The sequence below is a fragment of the Somniosus microcephalus genome, chromosome 5 (genome assembly GCF_052327205.1).
Source record: "Somniosus microcephalus isolate GS21.2 chromosome 5, FLI_Smic_1.0, whole genome shotgun sequence".
In the NCBI taxonomy this organism is placed as follows: Eukaryota; Metazoa; Chordata; class Chondrichthyes; order Squaliformes; family Somniosidae; genus Somniosus; species Somniosus microcephalus.
In genome coordinates this window covers 208,123,457-208,147,838 of record NC_140991.1, presented here as the reverse complement: position 1 = coordinate 208,147,838, position 24,382 = coordinate 208,123,457, and the positions used below count along the sequence as shown (strand labels likewise).

The window sequence follows — 24,382 nt, the reverse complement described above, 5'->3', positions numbered from 1 at the left end:
AGCAGTCACCTTTATACTAGGACTTGTGGGAGGAGTCAGCCGAGGCATGTCCAGGCATGTACACAGTGGAATACAAACAGTGGTTTACCACAGTACCGCTTAAATTTAATTAATAAAAGTGGTTCATATTTGTTGATGAGGGTGTCGTGTTCCTTCTACGGATGGGAGTATGGCAGCTTACAACTGGGGCTCAGGGAATTTCACACCAGTGCTGCTGCTCCTCCTGCCGATATTTATTCAGCGACGTACAAAAAAAATTGCTGTGTTGGAGAAGCTCCATCTAAACACTCTCTCCGTTATATGTTCCTTAGGAAGTGTTTTCTATGTTGTGTCAAAAGGCAGGAAAGTGGAAGTACCTTTTTGAGTCTCTCTCCAATCTAGCCAGAAAACGCAAGTGCAATAGTTAAAAAAAGCCCCAGTAATGCACATCAGCCATCATCTGGGTGTGCTAAGAAGGCAGACTTTAAACAAACTTAGCTGTCATTTGACAACATCATGGAAACCTAGCCCTAGTGAACACACAACAGGAACGAGCTAAGAGGGAGCTGCTATAACATTTTAATGTTTATTATTTTTGTGAATGTAGCTGAATGTAAGGGCAAAAGGAGGGACAATGCTGCTTGTGTGTTGTTCCCAAACTCTGGCCCATAGGAGCAGGAGGGCATGTTCATCAACAACACAAAGCCATCTTGAAGGTACATAAATGACATCTAGGTAGGTGTGCAGCCTATCTGACTTCTTTCTTGCTGAAATGATAGTGGCATTAATTAACGTATGCAGCTTTAAAAAAATTTGTTCATGGGATGTGGGCATCGCTGGCAAGGCCAGCATTTATTGCCCATCTCTAGTTGCCCTTGAGAAGGTGGTGGTGAACCGCCTTCTTGAACTGCTGCTTATAAAGGTGTACAGCCTGTAGTGATAAAAATACAGTATTTTATGCTGGTTATAATAAACTCTAAAAGCATTCTTTAAAATAATGAATTTACACTCAAATGAATTTGCCTAATTGCAGCCTCAAACCCTCCTTTTCTATCTGCCATCAATCAACTTTCTCCAACATCCACTATTGTATATGCAGTTTTAAAATACAACAGCATACAAATATGAATTAGCTACTATACTTTCATTGAATAGGGTGGAAGCACTTTTTTTGCCTCATACAGTCAAACAAACGGAAGTCACCACTTAAGCTAAAGTGACCAAAGAATTTGTCGAGTTACACAAGTTAAGAGAGAGACTCATTACAGCTCTCAATCAATGTTATTTTTATCCTGTTCAGTCAGTGGGAGTCTTATAAAAAATTTATTTGTAGGTTTTTGACATGATGCTGGCAAGCCTTTACTGCATCTCTGTTGCAAAGCTAGAGTTCAGTGATTTTAGCAAATAACTTTCAACAGGCATCTGGATTTAAAAAAAAGAGTTCTTCTTGTTTTGGCCTATGAAAGTAAATATCTATGGCTAATGAGAGAAAGTAATACCAAGATTTAGGAGTTAAACTTATGTTGTGTTATGAATAAATGCCAGACTTGTACCAGTGTAATTGCTGTGTATACTGTAGCATTATCTGTCCTGTACTAGAAACGCAAGGGGAATACAGCAGCTCTACTGCAACATAATTATGCAGTATAGCAATACTTTTTTGGAACACTGACAGACTATTGCAAATACAAAAGCAGATATGAACAAATATATTTTGAATCAACTTCCCCCCTCAACTTGAATGCTCATTTACCCCTTTTTATATTATTGTACTTAAAAATGTTTATGACATAGCGGTTTTAACTTTATTAGCTTAGCTCTGATTCACACTACGATTTTACTGTATCATTAAGAGCAGGTTGGAGCCTCCCATAAGTTATGATATCGCTGCGTATGTACTACAGATGTGATTAATCAACCCTGGACAGAAGGTGGCGAAGAAACAAAATTAGCGACTGATTCTGCTCTCAACTCGAGCCGTACTGGAGTACCTGCCTTGTAGGTACCAAATAAAAACTGCATTGCAATAGGCCAGAGCAGCAAATGTTGGAACCAGTCAATCACAAGATTATTACAGGTGAGGAAGGCCACTATAATGCATCCATCCTGAGAGATTCTAATGGATAGCATCCAACTGTTTCTTAAATGATTCCAGGGATTTTGCTTCTACTACTCTATCTGGACACCTATTCCAAGTTGTTCACTCTCTTTTTGTGAAGAATTTTCTGATATCAGTCCTAAATTTACCTTTAACTATTTTCAACCTGCATCTCATAATTCTACTTGCACAGTTTAATTTAAAGTAATATTCCAGGTTAACTTTTTCTCTAGCCTTGATAATCTGATATACCACTCAGATGCCTCCCTGTCAAGCTGAAAAGCCCAAGTCTGACCCATAACTCAGACCACTGATAGAGATCAGCCTTGTGACTCTTCTCTGCACTGCCTCCTGTGCTTGAATGTCTCTCTTGCTTCTTGGTAGCCAGATCTTGGACGCAATATTCAAGTTGTGGTCTGACGAGAGCACTACACAGTTTGTTCTTTACCTTCTTTGACTTGCATTCTACGATTTTGGTTATATAATTCAACACCCTATTAGCTTTGTTCATTGCTGCACTGCATTGATTGGACATATTTAGTGTTGCATCTACTAGGTCACTTTCAGCTTCACCCGTAGTTATTTCAATACCATTCAGAGTCTATTTTTACTTCCTATGTGTAGCCCTTAACATTTGCATTAAATTTCATCTGCTGTTGCTTTGCCTACTGTAATATTTGAGCTGCTTCCTGATTCCACTGCCCCACCTAATTTGGTATCATCTGCAAATCTGACCACTTTGCATTGAATTTCTGAATCTAGGTCATTTATGTAAATGAAAAACAGTAGTGGTCCCAGCACCGAGCCCGGAGGTACCATACTCAGTACTTAACCCTCCACTTCAACAGAACTCTTCTAACGAGTATTCAGTGTTTCCTACCCTTCAGCCAGTTTCTTATCCATTCACAGGGTTTACCCTGAATCCCCACAGCTTTAAGTTCTATTAATAGCCTTTCATGTGGAATTTTATCGAATATCATTTTGGAAGTCGAGGTACACCACCTCACTCATAGGGCTTCCTGGAGTCAAATAGTCGAGGAGGTTGGTCAGGCAGGACCTTCCCTTTTGAATCCATGCTGAATAGTTTTAACTAGGTTACTGATGTACAGATGGTCCTCAAGTTTACTTCTGATAATCAATTCCATTATTTTACATCGAATGGAAATAAGACCAATGTGTTTGTAGTAATCTGTGTTTGTTTTATTAACATTTTTGGGTATAGGCAAGACATTAGCCTGTTTCCAACCTACTGGCGCCTCTTGCTACTCCTCCTCCTCCTCTTCCAGCTGATGCTCCACCTGCTCCTCCTCCTCTGAAGAGGCTGTGCGCACAGTGCCTTGCTCCTCCTGCAGCTCTAATCCTCGCTGCTGTGCTACGTTGTGCAGGGCGCAGCAGACCATGGCAATTCTAGAGACCCTGGCTGGTGCATACTGAAAAGCTCCTCCAGATCTGTGAAGGCATCTGAAGCGCATTTTCAGCACGTCTATTGTCTGCTTTATGACAGATCTGGTGGAAATGTGGCTTTCATTGCATCGCTCCTCGGCCTCAGTACTTGGCCTCCTCGAGGGTGTCATGAGCCACGTCTTCAGTGTATAGCCCTTGTCTCCAAGTTGCCAGCTGGAAAGTCTGTTTGGAGGAGCAAAGAGCTGAGGGAGGGTGGACGGGCGAAGGACGAAAGAGTCATGGCAGCTGCCAGGTAATTTGGCGCACACATGCATGATCATCTTCCTATGGTTGGAGACGAGCTGCACATTGAGGGAGTGGAAGCCCTTGCAATTGACAAAGGCTCCTAGGTTATGATGGGGTGCCCTGATGTCCACATGTGTGCAGTCAATGATGCCCTGCACCCATGGGAAGCCAACCAGAGTGGCAAAGCCCAGCACACGCTCAGTAACACTGGCTTCATCAGTGGCAAAGTTGATATAATTGACTGACTTGTCAAAGAGGGCATCGGTGAGCTGTGTGATACATCTATAGGCGGCTGACTGCGAGATGCCGCAAATGTCTGCTGCAGATCCCTGGAAGGAGCCTGAGGTGAAGAAGTTGAGGGTGCTGGTGACTGTGATAGCCACTGGTAAGGCGTGTCCACCCACTCCTCTGGGCTGCAGGTCTTGCTTCAGCAATGTGCAAATGTCAGCGACAACCTAGCGCGATAGCCTGAGCCTGCTTTGGTACTGCTGCTCCGTCATGTTGAGGAAGCTCATCCTCTGCTTGTATACCCTGTGTTGGAGATACCGCTTCTGGCGCGGTGCAGCCTTGCGCTGATGCCTTCTGTCCTGTGCAGCATCAGGTGGTTGAGGAGAAGGTTGGTGGTGTTGCCGTTGGTGCTGGGGCTCATCGTGGTCCGATTATGAGGACCAAGGTGAGGCAGTATAAACGGCATCCATGCTGATGGAATAGATGGTAGGTCAAGTAGAGTTGACAGAAGCAATCTGTCAATGGTGTGATAGGTTCTACCAATGAGGTGACAGCGGATGCCGACTTTGCTGGAAACACTTGCAACCTCTGGAAAGCTAAATCTGTGCTGGCAATGCAGTCAGCAACAGAATCTGCCTTAGGAAAGTGATCAGCTGTGAAGTGGGAGTTTTTATTGTACTTTTGATGCTGTGCAGTAATGAGCTGGATCAATGGCCACTGAACTTCCGCCTCAGATTCACAGATGTAGTTCCCGAGCTGCGTGATTCCCGTGCTCATCCAGGGAAATTTGAAAGGTAGGGTGAAAAAGGTACTTAAGGGTCTGACAAGTATCTCATAATGATTTAAATAGCTCACCCACCTCTGCCGTTCGGGTCACTGCTGCGCCGGCAAATGTGCCCGAGGGAAAGGCGTGTGGGGGCGGGATGATGGCGGGTTCTCGACCCACTGCAAGATATTTCAAATTTCCCACCCGACCTGCCTCCTGCATGGACCCCAGAAAATTCTGGCCAATGTCTGCATCGTCCCTCTCTTTTGTGAAGAAAGGCACAAAGTATTCATTCAGAAGCATACCCACGTCTTCTGCCTCTACACACAGGTTACCTTTTTGGTCTCTAATAGGCCCTACTTTTTCTTTAGTTATCCTCTTGCTCTTTATGTATTTATAAAACATCTTTAGGTTTTCCTTGATTTTACTTGCCAATATTTTTTCATGCCTCTCTCTGCTTTCCTAATTTCCATTTTAATTTCACCCTTGCACTTTCTATACTCCTCTCGGCTTTCTGCAGTATTTAGCTCCCGGTATCTGACGTAAGCTTCCCTTTTTTGCCTTATCCTACCCTGTATGCCCCTTGGCATCCAGGGGCTCTAGATTTGGGCGTCTCACCCTTTTTCTTTGTGGGAACATATTTTCTCTGAACCCTCACTATCTCCTCCTTGAATGCCTCCCATTGTTCTGACACTGATTTACCTTCAAGTAGCTGTTTCCAGTCCAATTTTGCTAAATCACTTCTCAGCTAAGTAAAATTTGCCTTTTCCCAATTGAGAACTGTTACTCCTGGTCTAGCTTTATCCTTTTCCATAACTATGCTAAATCTAACTGAATTATGATCACTATCGCCAAAATGCTCTCCGATTGATACTCCTTCCACCTGCCCAGCATCATTCCCTAAAACGAAGTCCAGAACCGCCCCTTCTCTTGTTGGGCTTGCTATGTACTGGCTAAAAACATTTTCCTGAATGCATTTTAAGAATACTGCGCACTCTATACCTTTTACACTGATTCTAACCCAGTTAATATTAGGGTAGTTGAAATCTCCTACTATTACTGCCCTATTGTTTTTGCACTTCTCAGAAATTTGCCTACAATATTTGCTCTTCTATCTCCCTCTGACTCTTTGGGGTTCTACAGTACACTCCCCAGCAGTGTGATTGCTTCTTTTTTGTTCTTCAGTTCAACCCATATGGCCTCATTTGCTGAACCTTACTACATATCATCCCTCCTCAGAGCTGTAATTGTTTCTTTAACCAATATTGCGACCCCCCCACTCCTTTTTTACCCCCCTCTCTATCTCGTCTGAAAACCCTGTATCCAGGAATGTTGAACTGCCATTGCTGCCTTTCTTTCAGCTATGTTTCAGTAATAGCTATGATATCATACTTCCACATGTCTTTCTGTGCCTTCAGCTCACCTCCCTTATTTACTAGACTCCTTGCATTGAAGTATATACCATTAAGCACAGCCAAACCCCTTTGTTGTCTACTTTCTAGCCTTTGTTTCCTCTGCCTTCCAAACTCACTTACTAATTTTCTGCCTTCCATTTCCAGCTTTGCTTCTCAACCTTTTGAATCTAAGCTCATGTTCCCATCCCCCTGCCAAGCTAGTTTAACTAGCTAGCTTCCTACCACATATCTGCTCCATCACCAAGACTACCTACTTCCACAGCCGTAACATCGCCCGTCTCCGCCCCTGCCTCAGCTCATCTGCTGCTGAAACCCTCACCCGTGCCGTTGCTACCTCCGGACTTGACTATTCCAATACTCTTCTGGCCGGCCTCCCATCTTCCACCCTCCAATCTTGAGCTCATCCCAAACTCTGCTGCCTGTATCCTAACTCGCATAAAATCCCATTCACCCATCGCCCCTGTGCTCGCTGACCTACACTGGCTCCCTGTCCTGCTATGCATCCATTTCAAAATTCTAAACCTTGTTTTCAAATCCCTCTATGGCCTCACCCCTCCCTATCTCTAACCTTCACTCTACCATTACCATCAAGCCAGGGGATCAACCCTGGTTCAATTCCAGTCGTGAATGGTGGTAGACAATTAAACAATTAACGGGAGGAGGAGGCTCCATGAACATCCCAATCCTCAATGATGGTGGAGCCCAGCACGTGAGTGCAAAAGTGAAGGCTAAAGCATTCGCAACCATCTTCAGTCAGAAGTGCCAAGTGTATGATCCATCTCAGCCACCGCCTGAGATCCCCACCATCACAGAAGCCAGTCTTCAGCCAATTCGATTCACTCCACGTGATATCAAGAAACGGATGAGTACACTGGATACAGCAAAGGCTATGAGCCCCGACAACATCCCGGCTGTCGTGCTGAAGACTTGTGCTCCAGAACTAGCTGCACCTCTAGCCACTCGGCTCCAGACCTCATTGCGGCCTTGGTCCAAACATGGACAAAAAAGCTGAATTCCAGAGGTGAGGTGAGTATGACTGCCCTTGACATCAAGGCAGCATTTGACCGAATGTGGCATCAAGGAGCCCTAGTAAAATTGAAGTCAATGGGAATTGGGGGAAAATTCTCCACTGGCTGGAGTCATACCTAGCACAAAGGAAGATGGTTGTGGTTGTTGGAGGCCAATCATCTCAGCCCCAGGAGTTCCTCAGGGCAGTTCCTAGGCCCAACCATCTTCAGCTGCTTCATCAATGACTTCACTCCATCATAGGGTCAGAAGTGGGAATGGTCGCTGATGATTGCAGTGTTCAGTTCCATTCACACCCCTCAGATAATGAAGCAGTCCATGCCCGCATGCAGCAAGGCCTGGACAACAATCAGGTTTGGGCTGATAAGTGGCAAGTAACATTTGCGCCACACAAGTGCCAAGCAATGACTATCTCCAACAAGAGAGAGTCTAACCACTGCCCCTTGACATTCAACGACATTAACATTGCCAAATCCCCCACCATCAACATCCTGGGGTGTCACCATTGACCAGAAACTTAACTGGACCAGCCACATAAATACTGTGGCTACAAGAGCAGGTCAGAGGCTGGGTATTCTGCGGCGAGTGTCTCACCTCCCGACTTCCCAAAGCCTTTCCACCAACTACAAGGCACAAGTCAGGAGTGTGTTGGAATACTGTCCACTTGCCTGGATAAATGCAGCTTCAACAACACTCAAGAAGCTTGACACCAGCCAGGACAAAGCACCCCATCTTAAATATTCACTCCCTCCACCACTGCTGCACCGTGGTTGCAGTGTGCACCCTCTACAAGATGCACTGCAGCAACTCGCCAAGGTTTCAACAACACCTCCTAAACCCGCGGCCTTTACCACCTAGAAGGACAAGGACAGCGGGCACATGGGAATACCACCGCCTCCAAGTTCCCCTCCAAGTCATACACCATCTTGACTTGGATGTATATCGCTGTTCCTTCATCGTCGCTGGTTCAAAATCCTGGAACTCCCTCCCTAAAAGCACTTTGGGAGTACCTTCACCACACGGACTGCAGTGGTTCAAGAAGTTAGCTCACCACCACCTTATCAAAGGCAATTAGAGATGGGCAATAAATGCTGGCCTTGCCAACGATGCCCAAATCCCATGAACCAATAAAAAAAATACCATCTATCTCAGCAGATTTATTAGCTTTGAGCCCATTTAGCCTGTCGAGGACTCTCACCTCATTTATGATGAAGTCCTTGATTTTGGATATCATTATTTAGAAAGGGCAACTTGCCCTTGTGAATACTTGGAGAAAGTAGTCATTTACCATTCTGTGCTCATCCTTCGTTTCAAGCCTCTTTGCATCATTTATGGTTTTCATCTATTATTTAACTGCCCTCCTACTGTCATGCTACTGAAAGAATGTTTTACTGTTATGCTTAGCCTCAGCTTCTATGCCTTTTTCCAGGTTTCACTTGTCTCCCACTGAAATATTGTTGAAAAATCCTCAATTTATTTGTTTTAGTTTCCTCATTTCATTGGCTCGTAATTTACGGTCAGCGGTGAAGCAAAGGTGTCCGTCACTGGCCCTGAAGTAAGCTTCCCACAAAGACGTCGCGAACTCTGTGGCGAGAAGTTTGGCTTTTCCGACGTTCAGTTGAGGTCACTGTAAGTTAATGGGAAATCCGTAACGCAAGCTGCTGTGATGGTAACAAGCTATCTAAGCAGCCAATCACAATGCAGAATTCTCACAGACAGGGATCCAGGAAGTGATTAAGCTCCTTTTATCCTAACTTTTGAAAAATGTTAGAGAGCAAAACAAAGATTGGGGCTCTCACATGGGAAAAAGGTAAACCTGAAATAAAGATGAACAAACTTAATTTTTTTTGTTGAAGTTTCTTAAAAGGGGGCCATAACGTTTTTGCAGCAGGCAGTAGACTGTTAAAATCCCAATCACACCAAATCCAAAAGGGTCTATATTTTAATGGGGTATTTAACAGCGATATTACCGTGGAAAAGACCAAGTTTTCGTCAGTTTCACTGATTGCTAACTATGGGGGTGGGGGTGGGGGAGACACAGCGCAGCTAGTGTCGGAGCAGTGAATGACTGACCGTACCTTCAGGATTTCTGCGTTTAGATGCACATGCACTACATCCTGAAGTTGTGGTCAGTTTCAAAGAGGTAATAACAGCGAACACTGTTCGTTCGCTGTTACTACCCACTGCAAATTCCAGGCCATTGAATTTAACCCTTTTGATTTTATATACTTGGCTCTTGGTCTTAGGTACTTCTGATTCCCAGATCATGTTAAGCTTTATCATTCTGTAGTCGCTGTCCCTCAGGGGTGTTATAACTTTCTGTCTGGACCTGTGAGTTTCTGTACCATGCTTTCTTAGGCCATAACTCAATTCTTTAAGATTACTGATTAACAGACTGATTTTGTATCTCTTCACCCTTCTCTTATATCTGCCTCTCTCATTTGTGAAAAACCCTCAGCAAACAAACCTCATAGTGTCCATCTTAGTTACACTTCTCTCTGCTGTTTCCCTTTCTTTTAGTATTTCTCCTGTTGCCCTATTTCGATTTAAATGGTTTTTTTCCCCCATGTGTTCCCTTTAGAGTTTATTTCTATCTGGCATCCCTTTGCATCCCTCAGCTAATTTGCTTTTAACTTTCCTTTGTCATCTACTTCCCATAGGTGGTCTCTTTCATCTTAGTTCCTCTCCACTGCACCTCTTTAACCTTAATTTCTCAAGTGCTTACTCTTTAAATCTATTTCATTAATCCTAAATTTTAAAAAAAATTCAATTTTCTCCCCCTCTCCACCTGATGTCAGTGAGGTTGAGCCACTGAATTAAGGGTATGATTCCATGGGTACTACCTTGCACAAGTAGCTAATTGAATATTACCAGGCTTTCTGACTGTGAGGGGCCAACATTCACATATGTGCACCTTCCAGCAGGGGGTCATGAAGTATAATCGGAAGCAGGAACCAGGGCAGATTTTTCCCCCTCCTCAGTTCAGAAGTACCAAGGTCAATTACAGCAGTCACAATTGCCATGTCAACCGAGATCGATTAACTCAAGACTAAAAAAACGACATTTGCAGATTCAGTCTTAGGCTCACTAAAGGGTTTCTTTTTCTTTTGTACCTGTGGGAGTAATGCTTCGGAATGATGACGATGGAGTAACAGGTGGGGTGACTGGAGGAGTAAGGCTGCCACTGTTGTGACGCTGTGGTGTAGAAATACTTCCTCGAGGAATAGTACTCGATAATGATAAAGATAGTTTAGGCTGAATCTTTTTCTTCAGGGATTCTTGTTCGCGGCGAGCAGCATCAGTCATAAATCTGCAATGACAAAAACAACATAGGTAATTTGTGGCTTTCTACCAGGGAATGACAATTTAGTCGATCACCTTTACTTTACAAAATGTTTCTAGTGTACATGAGAAACAATATGGGAGAGGGCTTAGAAATATTTTTTTTTGAATTTAGTAGAATTTCAGATTTTTTTTTTTAAACAGTGGTCAGCTATGAGGGACCTCTACACCAATATACCTTGGGGTTAAGTTACTGAATAAGCATATCTGTCAAATGATATATTTACTCAAGTGTCGTCTTGGTTCATGGTTGCACTCACACCTCGGAGTCAGAAATGATCCGGTTCAAACCCCACTCCAGGATTTGAGTACACAATCTAGATTGGCACTTCAGCGCACTACTGATGGAGGGATACATTTGTCGTCTTTTGGATGAGACATTACAGAGGTCTCATCTGCCTGTTTATGAGGACATAAAAAAAATCCCATGGTACTATTTGAAGAAAAGCAAGGAGTTCTCCCAGTGCCCTGGCCAACATTTATCCCTTAACCCAACACCACCAAAACAAATTCAATCATTTACTATTTGTGGCATGTTGCCATGCAGAAATTCGCTGCTACATCTGTCTACAAAACAATACTTCAAAAGTAATTAATTTGCTGTGAAGTGCTAGGGGACATCTTGAGGATGTGAAAGGCTATATAATGGCAAGTTCTTTCTATAATCACCTATTGCCCAGTCAGTTAAATCTTCTTTGTTCCCCTTTCCCAAAACAACCACACATTCTCTTTCCTCAAGCATGCTACACATCTAGTTATTGGGTCCTAAAGGTAACTGCAAATTATCTATCTATTGCTGATGCCCAAGATAAACCCAGTTTATGGACCTTTTATAACTACTCTTAGCACACTTGCTAAGCCACTTTTCAGGCACTGACTCAGGACTATAGGTCAAGCCTGCAAAACAATTCTCTTACAAAACGGCTTGCAAGCAGAATTCTATTCATTGAGAAAACAGCAGTAATTTCTAAGGTCAGCTCTGTGCCAGATAACTGAGGTGGAATAAAGTTAAATTCAACGTTTTATTTCCTGAAAGGGTTGGCTGTTCTTGGCTAGGGGACAAATAGCTATTGCAGTGCAAATATGCAGTTTTAGCCAGCAAGACTGGATTTTTTCTCCATTTCATGCTGGAAATGACCACAGTTCATGTCCAGTGTTGGAACTCAGGACAATGGGACTCATGTTAGTGTTGGCAGGACTGCGAAACAGCTATAAAAAAAACCTTCAAATTTTACACTGGCAAACATACAGAAACATAACTGCCTCTTGCCATCTGGCAGCTTATTAGTCAATAACATCTGTTTACTGTGACTGAATAAGTCAAATTCCATTTGTAGTAGTTGGGATTTTTACTGGCATTTTGGGAATCACATTCCATTGTTTGGTTCACTTTATCCATGATAAGGGAAAACCAGTGGTTTACTCATACTGATTGGCGGGGCGTCATGTCATGTTGCAGGTGCGGGTTGTGATTGGTTATTTCCCTGCGTCAATTTCAGAAAGAGATGGCAGTGGGCTGTACTGGGCACGTATCAGCTTTGCAGACTGATGGCAAGAGATTTGGAGCACTAGACTGCTCTTACCCATGTTCAAATACAGAAAGCAGTGAAAACTGTTAATTAACTACAGATTTTAGTTTTATATGACAGATTCCCATAGAGTAGTGTTCCCAGTTAAACCACCAGAACACAGATCATATTGCTCTCACATTTGCATAATTTCAAATTCAAAGATTAGTGAACACTTATCCAGCAAAATTCTGTGGGAGATCTCCTGGTCTCCCGTTGCAACTCTGGCGCATCTTCAGGGGTTCCATCGGAGTTACGCCAAGAGATTGAAGGAAACCCCCAACAAATGTCAGGGCCATTTTGCTATCTCAAATGAATCTCCAATACTCAAATACAAAAATTCAGCACAGTTCATGTGTACACTAGGTATTGAAAATAGTAAGCCACTTGTCCGTGAATTCAAATCCTAATCACTTGAATTGATCTCCCTCAATCTTGCCTTTTCTAACCCAGTTTTCCAGATGGAGCAGCAGAGATGATTTATCTTTGAGTGGGGAAAGAAATGGATTTTCTTCTTAACCTCTATATGTCATTCCTACCTACCATCCAATCACTGAAATGTACTGGCAATTGCCACGAAGGAGCATCCTACTCCTTTGGCTGAGTCAAGTGCACAGTGGCAAGCAGTCAAAGATATAGAGAGGCGAGGCTGTGGAGGAATCTGAAGGCAAGGACGAGACTCTTTTAAAGTTCATTCTCTGGCACAGAGGAAGTCAGTGAAACTTCGCGAGGACATGGTGAAGCAGATATAAGCTTTACTGCAGGTGAGGACTTGTGTCACAGTATACATTTCTATAAAGTTACCTTTCAGTTACTGTTTATGGCTGAAAATCCCAGATTTCTCCAGCTTCATACCTCAGTCATCTAACACTAAAGATCAGTTCTGTGGCTCTTCTCTGCACTGCCTTCAAGACCTGAATGCCTCCCTTATGTTTCGGTGACCAGAACTACACACAATATGCAAGGTGTGGTCTGACCAGAGCACTATATAGTTTGAGCATTACTTCCTCTGACTTGTGGGAAAACTCAGCAGGTCAGGCAACATCCGTGGAGAGAAATTTGAGTTGACGTTTCGGGTTGAAACCCATCTTCAACCCGAAACGTCAACTCAAATTTCTCTCCACGGATGTTGCCTGACCTGCTGAGTTTTTCCAGCATTCTCTGTTGTTATTTTGGATTTCCAGCATCTGCAGTATTTTGCTATCGTTCCTCTGACTTGTATTCTCTTGTTTTAGAGGGGAAGAAATGGAGGGAAAAAACCTAAGTAAATTCACCACCATCACACTTCATTAATTAAACAGGGTAAATATTCTTTGTGCCTCAACCCAGAAATATATAAACGGCAGCAGCCGCAACTTCCCACCTTGCACTCTGCAAAAGTCTGTGACCTGCCGACGAATCAATGAGGAGCAAAAAAGCAAAAGCAAGGCCCTTCACCAAAATGGCCTAAAAAATCTATCCAGTGTTATGAGTAAGCTTAGTTGTACAGCCATCATTACATTTTATTGAAATCCAGTGACAACATTACTTAGAATCAAATCTACATATCAACTTCTTTCATAAATTTCAAAGTTTCTTTTCTTAAACAAGTAATCTACAAGTTTGAAAACAAAACAATCATCATGAAAGAAATTATAGAACTGGCTACATAATGGTAAACTAGCAAAACTGCAAAGATTTTGAGCAGTTTTGCAATGCTGTCTTTATGAACAGCTAAAGTAGAGTTTTCTGTACAATCCCAAATACTGGAAATTTGGCTTAGTATGACAAAGAGGTAAATTAAAATGATGCAGAAACAAAACAGAAATTATGTAGAATTTTGATGGTAAAAAGTACAGATTCTGTTAAAGTGATATAATTTGCTGGTCTGGTAGAAATGAAGCAGAAACCCTGCTAGGATGGAAATGGTTTAGCATCTGACTGCATAAGAATGCAAAAGCCTCTAAGGCAACGTGCAGCAGGAGTTTCCTTCCTCTGTGTTTGATCCATTTCATAAGCACAGTTATTGCACAATAATAGGGTTTTCATTAAGTAGAAAAAAAAGTTGTTAATAAAGGATGGCTACTATTGAAGTATCATTACAAACATGAAAATAGAGAAACTTTAATAAATAGCAGCCTTACTTAACAGCCAGGAAGGGTCAGAGATGGCTAATGAAAAAGGTGCTATAATCTGTGAAAATGGCCCTCCAGCAATTGATATACAGCAATAATAATACTCCATTCAGCTGAAAGAAAGTTAATTTAAAACAAAAACTTAAAAAAAACTTTGTATTTCAATGCACAAAATCTATGCTTTAGTAATTATTAGGTGTCCAACAAGCTTTGTAAATAAGTGCAGTAGTGGCATCTACTGGCACTTTACAAGTATTGTTCAAAGTTTCCTTTTAATTAGATGGCCAACCATTTTGAAATGAGAAGACGCTGAAATCTGCCACAAATCTGATAATTCTCATTCTCATGAAAGGAAAAAACTGAATTAAACGTGTCCTTTATTCAACAGTAACAACCTTGACTGAAAATCAGATTTTCTTACTCTGTGAATTGTGAACTCTTGCTGCTACATAAGCTTGTTGTAAACTATTAAAATCATGAATCCAGACTGGACAGCCCACAAAGAATGGCCGCCCACATTTCAGTCTGTTTGCCAGATTTGTGTGAAGGAAGGCTTATGGAAACTGTTCCCTACCCCCCAAGTTCATGCCTAAAATAGGGACTGGACTCACAGCACATTAAAAAACATGGTGTAAGGGAGCCTCCCAGAGGCCAATAGTTAGAGCTGCACACAATTCCATAGCTGTGTGGGAACAAAATCAGATGTTAAGATCAACACTCCTATAAATCTTGATTTTTTTTCCCCATTGTGATATAAAAGGAAAAGTATTTAAATATTTATCTGTAGTATTCCAAACATTTGTATTACTCGCTTTCTTCAGCTTTGCAAGAAAAGACACTGAAGAGAAAAAAAATTATAGAGGAAATTTTATGATCTCATGATCCCAGTGGGGAGCCATGCTTGGAGGGAGCTCCGCAGGTTGGAGAATCAGGGCTACATTGTTGTAGCCTGCAATCCAGGCTGAGATTATAGAATTATCCCTTATAATACTTGATCAGTTCTGCAATGGTGGCCAACAACTATCATTGACAACATCACTTTACCGTTTAAGGGTGGATGTTGTACGTTGATGGATATCTCAGTGGACCAGGAACCTTTTGACCAATTAGTGATGTGTTGAGGCGAGACTTCGGTGCAAGGTTAGATTAATTGGTCCTGCAATTTGCATGGCCTCTATGAAGCCACTGCCTTTTGACCGCTGGCTCATTTGCTCTTACCAAATGCACAAAGAATACAAATGCACAAAGAATAAAGTATTTGTACATTAGCATGAACTGCTTGGAAGGATATTTTGTAAAATTAAGCTTTTCATTGTGTAATCTGAGAGTTTGTGGAGCTGGTCACGCAGAGAATATTTTGGCAATTAGGCAGGAGATGAAATTGAATTGAAATTGAAAGAGAATCTTAGGAAGTTTGGAGGATATACACTGCACAAATTAACTACCTGTACTGCCAGAACTGTGAATTGAAACTATTTGTCTTTCACACTGAACTGTACAGAGCAATTTTTCACCCCAAATGCCTCTCTTTGCTCTCAACATAGGCTGATTACCATGTAGCCTGCCCAAAAATTTGACACATGGTCACCCTACTTGACCTACCAACAAGTTATGGATCTAGTGCAATTTGTTTTTAGTTCTATGGTTATAAGAATTTTTAGACTCATACAACTTCAGTATAACAGATAGATAAGTAAAACTTTTAATTCCACATAAAAGAACCCCAGTTTTTCAATTTACCACCTTTTGTCATGTGGTTGAGATAGCAGAAGTTTGACTTGCTCCTAGGCCTCCAAGAATACCTCTCTAAGTCAGACACTAGAAACAGAAATATTCAAGTATATGGGGAGTGGGTATGGGAAGTGAGCAAGAAAGTTAGATTAGTCTAAGTGGTTCATGTGGAGAAAAGATCAATACAGATGGGATCTTATGGAGCTAATGACCTGTTTTTGTGCTATAACATTCGATGACTCAATGAGTAGGAGGGTCCTTTGAACACTGGTGATAATGTGGAGCCAGGGGCCGGGTGGTGGGGGAGTAGAGAATGGAAGAAGGGTCTCGTGTTTTAATTTTACCCATCTCAATATCTCTCTGCATCACACTCCCTGACCAAGAATGAGCAAGTGACCTATTCCCTGGACTCTCTGAATGCTACTCTTAAAGTGTCTGATAGGCAGTGTGAGAATGACTTGGGAGTGATTCAGCCATTTCTTTTCCCTCCCTGTGGGAATAGTCTAGCTCTGTACCTAAATGACAGAACAGCTCAAATTGAGGGCTCACCACATAGAGAACAGCAGCCATGAATTTGTATCCCAACATTCCATTATTACTAACTACTAATGCATTACACCACCTTAGGTAGCCTTACTCATTAGTGAGAAAGGAAAACTGTAGTTGTGGACATGGAACAACTAGTAGAAAGGTACTGATAACAGAATGGCCAGAAGAGGCCAAGCTAAGTTTAATGAAATTATTTTTCTGTGAAATCCTTGTGGGCCAGGAGGAGCAGGAGTTCTCCCCAGGGCTCCTCAAGGAGTTCTTGGGCCTCTCCAGCCCTGGACTTGGTTCTCCCTCTGAAAGCCATCAATAGCTTCCAAACCCCCTGCCCAGCACTGATTTTATGCAGGGGAGCATTCACATGGGCTCCCGACCCGATTTTTGTTCCCGCTCGCTGGCCCTGATGTCACTCTTGTCTGTTTCGGGATGGAGACTAATCTGGATTATTTAAACGAGGCTCGGGAGTTAAAATGGCTCACGCTGAGCTCCCCACATTGGTTTCCCTCCCGCCAAGCACATCCGCCCGCCCCGAACACAGCCCCAGTTAAAATCGATCCCAAAGTAATCGTTTAACAAGTCTGCTATTTCCTTATTTTTCATTATAGCATCACCTGCATCTGTCTTTAATGGGCCCACATTCAGCCTCACCACTATCTTTCTCTTAATATATTTATAAAAACATTTACTGTTAACTTTAATACCCCTTGCAAGTTTTTTTTCTCCATATACCCATTTTGCACCTCATTACTTTCTTTGTATCTGTTTGCTGCTTTTTATAGCTCTCCCAATTTGCTGGATTTCTGCTTTTATTTATATTTGTGCAAGCCTTTTCTTTTAGCTTAATACTGTCTCTTATCCTGTTTGTTGAACATGGTTGCTTAACTGCACAAGTGGAGCTTTTGCCTTTTAGGGGGTATGTACTGGTTTTGCTTTGTACCAAAAACTTCTTTTGATACTTCCCACTGTTTGTCTAGGTTTACCCATTAACAGCTCAGCCCAGTTTACTGTGGTCAATTTATTTCTCATCCCTTTGAAGTTTTCCTTACTTAAATTTAAAACCTTGGTTTGTGGCTCTCCCTTCTCCCTCTCAAACGTGACATCAAATTCAATTATATTATGGCCACATTCGTAAGCTGTTTCCTTACAGTCATACGGTTAACTAATTCTGATCGTTAGTGATCGCTAAATCTAGTATGGCCTTATCTAAAACACATTGTGATCCAGAAAACATTTTAGAAATTCAATACCTTTACTATTTGAACTACTGAGTTTCTCCCAGTTTATGTGAAAATTAAAATTTCCCACTGTAACCACATTGTTTCTGCTACATGCTTCCCTGGTCTCCCACTACATCACTACTGTCAGAAGGTCTGTAGACATCTCCCACCAAAGTCCTGCATCCTTTACTGTTCCTTAGTTCTACCCATACTGTTCCCACTGCCTGTTCACCCTTACTTCTTTCCATGGAAGAAGCTGGTACAGACACACCGAGGGGAAGGAGGAAAGAGAGAGAAACACCGCTAAAATACCAGAATGCCATGTAATAATAACAAAATGTAACTTACTACAAATTACTGGCCCAGAAAATAATACATTCTGCAATACATAATATTATAATATTGTTATACAACAGCATTTCCTTTGACTCACTGTAAGCAACACCAGCGGAGATCTGCTAGTGTAAATAGGATTTATATTGTTCTTTGCTTTTAAGTGGATGTAAGTAACATAATGATTTATGAGTGTTATAATGACTGTAAAAATGCAGTCGAGTCATTTATATCTATATAATAAAGTAAGCAAAACAGCAGTAGCTCAGTGATCTGAAAGATTTTTAAATTAACAATGTGGAAAGTGAAATAAATCTGCCCTCACAAGTATTCGCAAAACTGCAAACCCTGCAAATTTACTGTGCTAAAAATCAATACAAAATATTGGGAAGAGCGGTACCAAATGTGAATTCACAAAACTTGCTCCCAGGCTTCCACCAATGGCAGGCTGAAACCATTCAAATTCCCTTTGAAGCTCTAATGGGCACGGCCATCTAAAATAGTGCAATACATTGGTTGCCTGGAATGATAGGAATCAGATTCAATGCTGCAGTGTGCTTGAAATTGGAATGCTCGGAATCATTTTTCAGGCAATAAATGGGCACTGAAGTGTCCAATATTATGCGCTGGGGTTTTGTGTCCGAAATGTGGTGGCATGGCCTGCCCCACATTGGCCCTGGTGGCAGCTTGAAAGCAGCGCTGGCCCAATTTAAATTTGCAAAGAAGGTGGTGTGCCTCTTGCACGACCCTTCTGCCACATTGGGCAAAAGTCTGTTGAAGCTTGCACTGCACAGACATGCTCCTCCTGGCTCCATGATTTGGATGAGGGGACCAAATGTAACATTTCCAAATTTGCTGATGATACAAAGCTAGGTGGCAGTGTCAGTTGTGAAGAGGATGTGAAGAGGCTTCAAAGGGATCTCGACAGGCTCAGTGAGTGGGCGAGAACATGGCAGATGGAATTAATGTGGATAAATGCGAAGTTATCCACTTTGGCAGAAAAAACAGAAAGGCAGAATATTTCCTAAATGGTGAAAGATTGGGGAATGCAGATGCTCAAAGGGACCTAGGTGTCCTTGTACATGAGTCACTGAAAGTGAATGTGCAGGTGCAGCAAGCCATTAGGAAGGCAAATGGTATGCTGGCCTTCATTACAAGAGGATTTGAGTACAGGAGTAAAGAAGTCTTACTCCAATTATATAGGGCTTTGGTGAGACCACACCTGGAGTACGGTGTACAATTTTGGTCTCCTTACCTCAGGAAGGGTATGCTTGCCATAGAGGGAGTGCAACGAAGGTTCACGAGATTGATTCCTGGGATGGCAGGACTGTCGTATGAGAAGAGATTGAGTAAACTAGGCCTGTATTCTCTTGAATTCAGAAGAATGAGAGGGGATCTCATTGAAGCATACAAAATTATTACAGGGCTTGATAGAGTGGAGGCTGGGAGAATGCTTCCCTTGGCTGGGGAGTCTAAAACCAGGGGCCACAGCCTCAGGATAAAGGGTAGGCCATTCAGGACTGAGATGAGAAGAAATTTCTTCACACAGAGGGTGGTTAATCTTTGGAATTCTCTACCCCAGAGGGCTGTGGAGGCTCAGTCATTGGGTATATTCAAAACAGAAGTCGATAGATTTCTGACTAGTAAGGGCATCAAGGGATATGGCGATAGGGCCAGTGAATGGAGTTGAGGCAGAAGATCAGCCATGATCTCATTGAATGGCGGAGCAGGCTCGAAGGGCCGAATGGCCTACTCCTGCTCCTATTTCTTATGTTCTTAAGTTCCACATTAAAACTGCGGGCTGCTGACGGCTTGCATTCGCCTTCCTTCTGATCATCTCCCCCCATCCTGAACTTCCCAGCCGGCTGATTTTGATCCTCCCATGACCACCAAACTACCTCTTGGAGTGTGTCTAGTGCCCTCGGTACGCAGGTCACTTCCTGATGAAAAAGAGGAGCAACGTCGCGTGCTCCCCTCGCCCACCAGTTTAGTTGCAACAGTAGGCCAAACAAATTTCCAGGTCAGGGAATTCTCAATTAGAGCCACCTTGTGTGATTTAAAGGTCCAAAAAGAAAGGTAGAAAAGTGGCTTGTCTTTTCACAAGAAGATGCAAGATAGGAGCTCAAGGTTAATCTCTTGATTTTCCCTTCCTCCCAGTCCAGACCCTCATTTAGTGCCTCACCAATGCAACACAGCTGAGACTGCTAACTCAGCACATGGGGAATCACAGGCCTGAACCTACACTACACCATTCCCTAGCACGCTTTAGCTTTGGGTCATCCAGTGAATCAATTTGTTTTGAGTTCCATAAGCTTCAATTCAAAATCTTAAAAAATATTTTTTTAAGGAATTAGCTAATTATGTTAGTAAGTATTCCTCATTCTAACTTAAGTATTTGTTAAAGACCAAGGCCATAAATTACTTTTCCAAAATTATTAGAAGTAACTTGTTCAAAGTATGGTTGCCCCCGTAGAAAGATGAATAGAATCACAAATTGTAGACTGCAAAGGAACTTAGAAATTGCAGGGGGGGCGGGGATGAGAAGGAAAAGGGAGCAAAAGAGTAAAATAAAGCATTCAATTAAAAGTGACGTTGGGACTATGGAGTCACTGTTTATTATACCAATAACTTGGTATAAAATTCATCTGTGTTTTGGCATAAATTTAGCATTAAATTCCTAGTTTAACTTGGAATTCTGGAGTTGACACTTCTGTTTCACTTCTCAAAAGAGCAGAGCATGGTTTCACATTGGCCTGGATTTTGCGGTGGTAATGATGGCGAAACTGTCAGCGTTCACTGTCATTACCCCTCTGAAACTGCCAGTAACTTTAGGATGTACCACATGCGCAAATAAACGCGGAAATCCTGAGGTTCCAGTCAGTCATTTCCCTGCTCCGCCACAGGTTGCGCTGTGGACCCCCCATAGCCAGCAATTAAATGAAATCACTTGAACTGATGAAAACTTCCCCTTTTACGATGGAATGTTGCTGTTGAAAACCCCCTAAAAAGTTAAGCCTTGTTGCAAGAGGTGTAACTGGGTTTTTAACGATGTATTGACTGCTGAACAACCGTTCTGGCCCTGAAAGACTAATTTTATATTTGTGGAATGACAAATTTTTCATTAATATGATTAAGAATTACAAGTTTTTAATATAATAATTTTTTAAGTTTGTTTATGATAATTCAGCTTCTACCTTAATCCTAAGTGTATGCCCCAATCTTTATTTCGCTCCCTGTAAAATTTATTACAAGTAAATTATAATATGTGCATTTTACTTCCTGGTTTGCTGTCAGTGAAAATTCTTCAATATGATTATCTGTTTAGCCAGCTTGATGACATCACTGTTACTGGATATTCGCTTGATTTCACCTCAGATTCAAACTAAGGTCAGGAGAACTGAAATTAACGCCACAGAGATCGCTAGATCTTTATGGGCAGTTTTCTTTAAGGTCTGCGGTGATCGCAATCGCTTCGCCGCTGACCCCAAATTCTGAGCCATTGTGTTACACTGTGCAATGGAATGATACAATATTAACACCTGGAATCTGTGCTTTCAGATTTACTGTAGTGGATTGATGCTAAACTGATGTCAGGATCTTCCCTTGGAAAAGATTCAGAAGAACTTTTATCTGGGTATCTCCGGAATAACAAAACACCCAATTTCCCTTCCTTGGTCCTCACACTAACTGACATTGTAAATAGTTGCCTCTCATCAGGTACTGCCCCCTCCATTTCAAAATCGCTGTCATCAATCCCCTCCTCAAAAAAACCTACCCTCATCCCTTCTGTCCTTGCAAACTACCTCCCCATTTCCAACCTCCACTTCCTCTCCAAAGTCCATGAACATGTTGGCACCTCCCAAATCCATGCTCATCTTTCCTGCAACTCATGCCCCTCCCGACTCCACATCCAGGCAAGTATATTTTAAACTTGTAGATCTGTGGACTTGCTGCCTGACTGGCTGAGTATTTCCAGCACTTTTTTTTAAATTTCAGATTTCCAGCATCTGCAGTATTTTGCTTTTTTATATTTTTTAAACTTCCCTTGTTGGTTGTGGCCTGCAGTGGTCAGTCCCTTTAAAGATCGCCTGTTAGGCTGCATGTAGACCTGCTTTTCCTGAATGCAGCTGGCCTGGTGCTGGCTGCATTCAGGGCAACCCAATATTGCAGAGGGGGCCTCAGACAGGCGTTAGACCCCTTATTTGAATACGCAAAGGTCTTAACACCTGTTTCAGATCGGGGCCCAGATGCCTTTTTTTGTTTACACCAATATAGTGGGCAGTGCACCTCTGGCTCATAATAAGTGTGCGCTTCCTGCCCATCATATAGAAGGCTTAGGCGCCTGTTTAGCACCCGAAAGCCGGGTGCGGTGCCACCCAATTTCTAGGAACTAGAGAATGTAATGCAAACAGAATCTGGTTGAAAAGTTTTGAGATTTTACCCATGTGGCCTGGCAGGGATGCTGGGGTTAGTTTATATTAAGATGTTGATATGAAGTTAAACTTGATTCAAACTGGTTAATTGTCAGGAACACACAAGTTATTCACAATGTTGATTAGAACATTTTGCTAGGTGCCAGGCAAAGTGGCTGTCAGAATTATGTAGTCTCACAATTCCGTATCAGCTTGAGGCAACCTGAGTGGGATGAGGGACAATGATCCGCTAATTTTTTTTGGGTGCGCGGCCCCTTTAAATGGCTGCGCGGCCCAGATTTCTGCGCATGCATGGTTTTTCCATTTACAAGCCGCTGAGCAGCCTGTGCGGGAACTCCAGACTGCTGTGCTTAATGGGAACATTGGTGAAGGGTCATTAGGATGTTTTAGAGAGGTTTACCCCTATAATGTTAGATTAGTTTCATTAATTGAGCACAGCAGGGTAGCTAACTAAATAGGTAATGTAGTTGCCTTCGCTCCTACAATAAGGAGGTGGGGGGAAAGATCCTTATTCAAGATGATAGTTTTGATTGCTCGCTCAGTGAGCTTATCCTCAATAGAGAGATGATGGAGGGCTAGAGGATAAGCTATTGGGTTTCCTCTCTGTAGGAGAAAAAGTCAGTCAGTAGGTAGTTTGTGCCTAGAATAGTTAGAGAGGTATGGGGTCTCACTTTCTAAGTTAGTGATAGTTCAGGTGATGCTGACTTTTAGGGGTCGATTTTCAGTGTGCCGTGGAGTCGGGATTGGAGGCGTACGGGGGGTTAAATTCCCGAATTCGGGGGTCCCGACACCATCCCGCCCAAAACCCACCTCCATGTAAGTTTCAAAGGAGGCGGGTACCCGCCCCGCACTGGGACCCGCCGACCTGAGGCGGGAAGGGATTAGTGCCAATTAACTGCCTGTTAACAGGTAGTTAACAGGCAGTTTTTAGCCTAATCCCTATTTTGAAGGTTGTCGTGTGGGATTCCCGACGGCTCCAAACCACGGCAAGTTAGAGTCGTCGGGTTGAAGGACTTGGAGGGGTCGAGATGTCAGTGCTCAGGTGAGTGATGGGTGCATGAGTGCAAAGGTAAGTGTGTTTGGTGTGTCTAAAGTGTGTAAAGAAGTTTAAATTACCTGTACTTACCTTTACAGCCTTCCTTCCTCTAGGTTTCGGGAGTCCATCATTCAGCCGGCACAGAAACCAGAATAGCTGCGATCTGTCAAAAGTGACAGCCTGCAGCTTTCAGTGCCGGTGAGATTTCTAACTGAGTCTGCGCAGAAGGACTCATGTTAGAAGAAAGACTGTCAGTGTTTGACAGCTTCAAACAGCTGTGAAACATTGATATTTCATCTGTCAACACGTCTTGACAGATGAAATTTCAGTCTGTGACGTCACCTGTTGCCGGGCGGCCCTTAATTGGCCTGCTGAGCCCGCTGGGCAGGCTCAACAAGGTCAATCAAGGGAAAATCGCGTGGATTGGCCGCATCTCGATGGAGGCGGGACTACAACCCGAAAGTTGTAGTCCCGCCTCCTTGCCGACTTCTGAATGAAAATCCAGCCCTTAGTGTGAGGTAGGCCCATATGAAAAGAGGAAAGGTGGTGTAATTTATTATGTCACTGCTACAAGCAAGAAAGTTAATTGTTTGAATCTCATTGGAAAACTATGTTCTGTTCATTCATATATTTCATGCAATACTAAATTAGTTTGGTGGTTTACAACTGGATTCATCTCACTAGAGTGCTTGTGAGTCCACTGTCTGAAAGATGAGAGAAGCACACGTGGGCAGTGCGAGATCCCATGATCTCTGCTGATGGCCCACAGCACCTTATGGATGCTCAGTTTTGAGATGCTAGATCTGTTCTGAATCTATCCTATTTAGCAAGATGGTAGTGCCACACAACACGATGGAGGGC

At 42.6% G+C, this 24,382-nt stretch overlaps 1 protein-coding gene across 1 annotated transcript in view; it reads right to left on the bottom strand.

Annotated features, from left to right (window-relative positions):
* jazf1b (JAZF zinc finger 1b) overlaps positions 1–24,382 on the bottom strand; it is a 380,857-nt gene that overhangs the window by 63,410 nt on the left and 293,065 nt on the right. Inside the window, exon 3 of the mRNA XM_085988620.1 lies at positions 10,315–10,511. Coding sequence (XP_085844746.1) covers positions 10,315–10,511 — 197 coding nt within the window. The remainder of the gene's footprint in view (positions 1–10,314; positions 10,512–24,382) is intronic.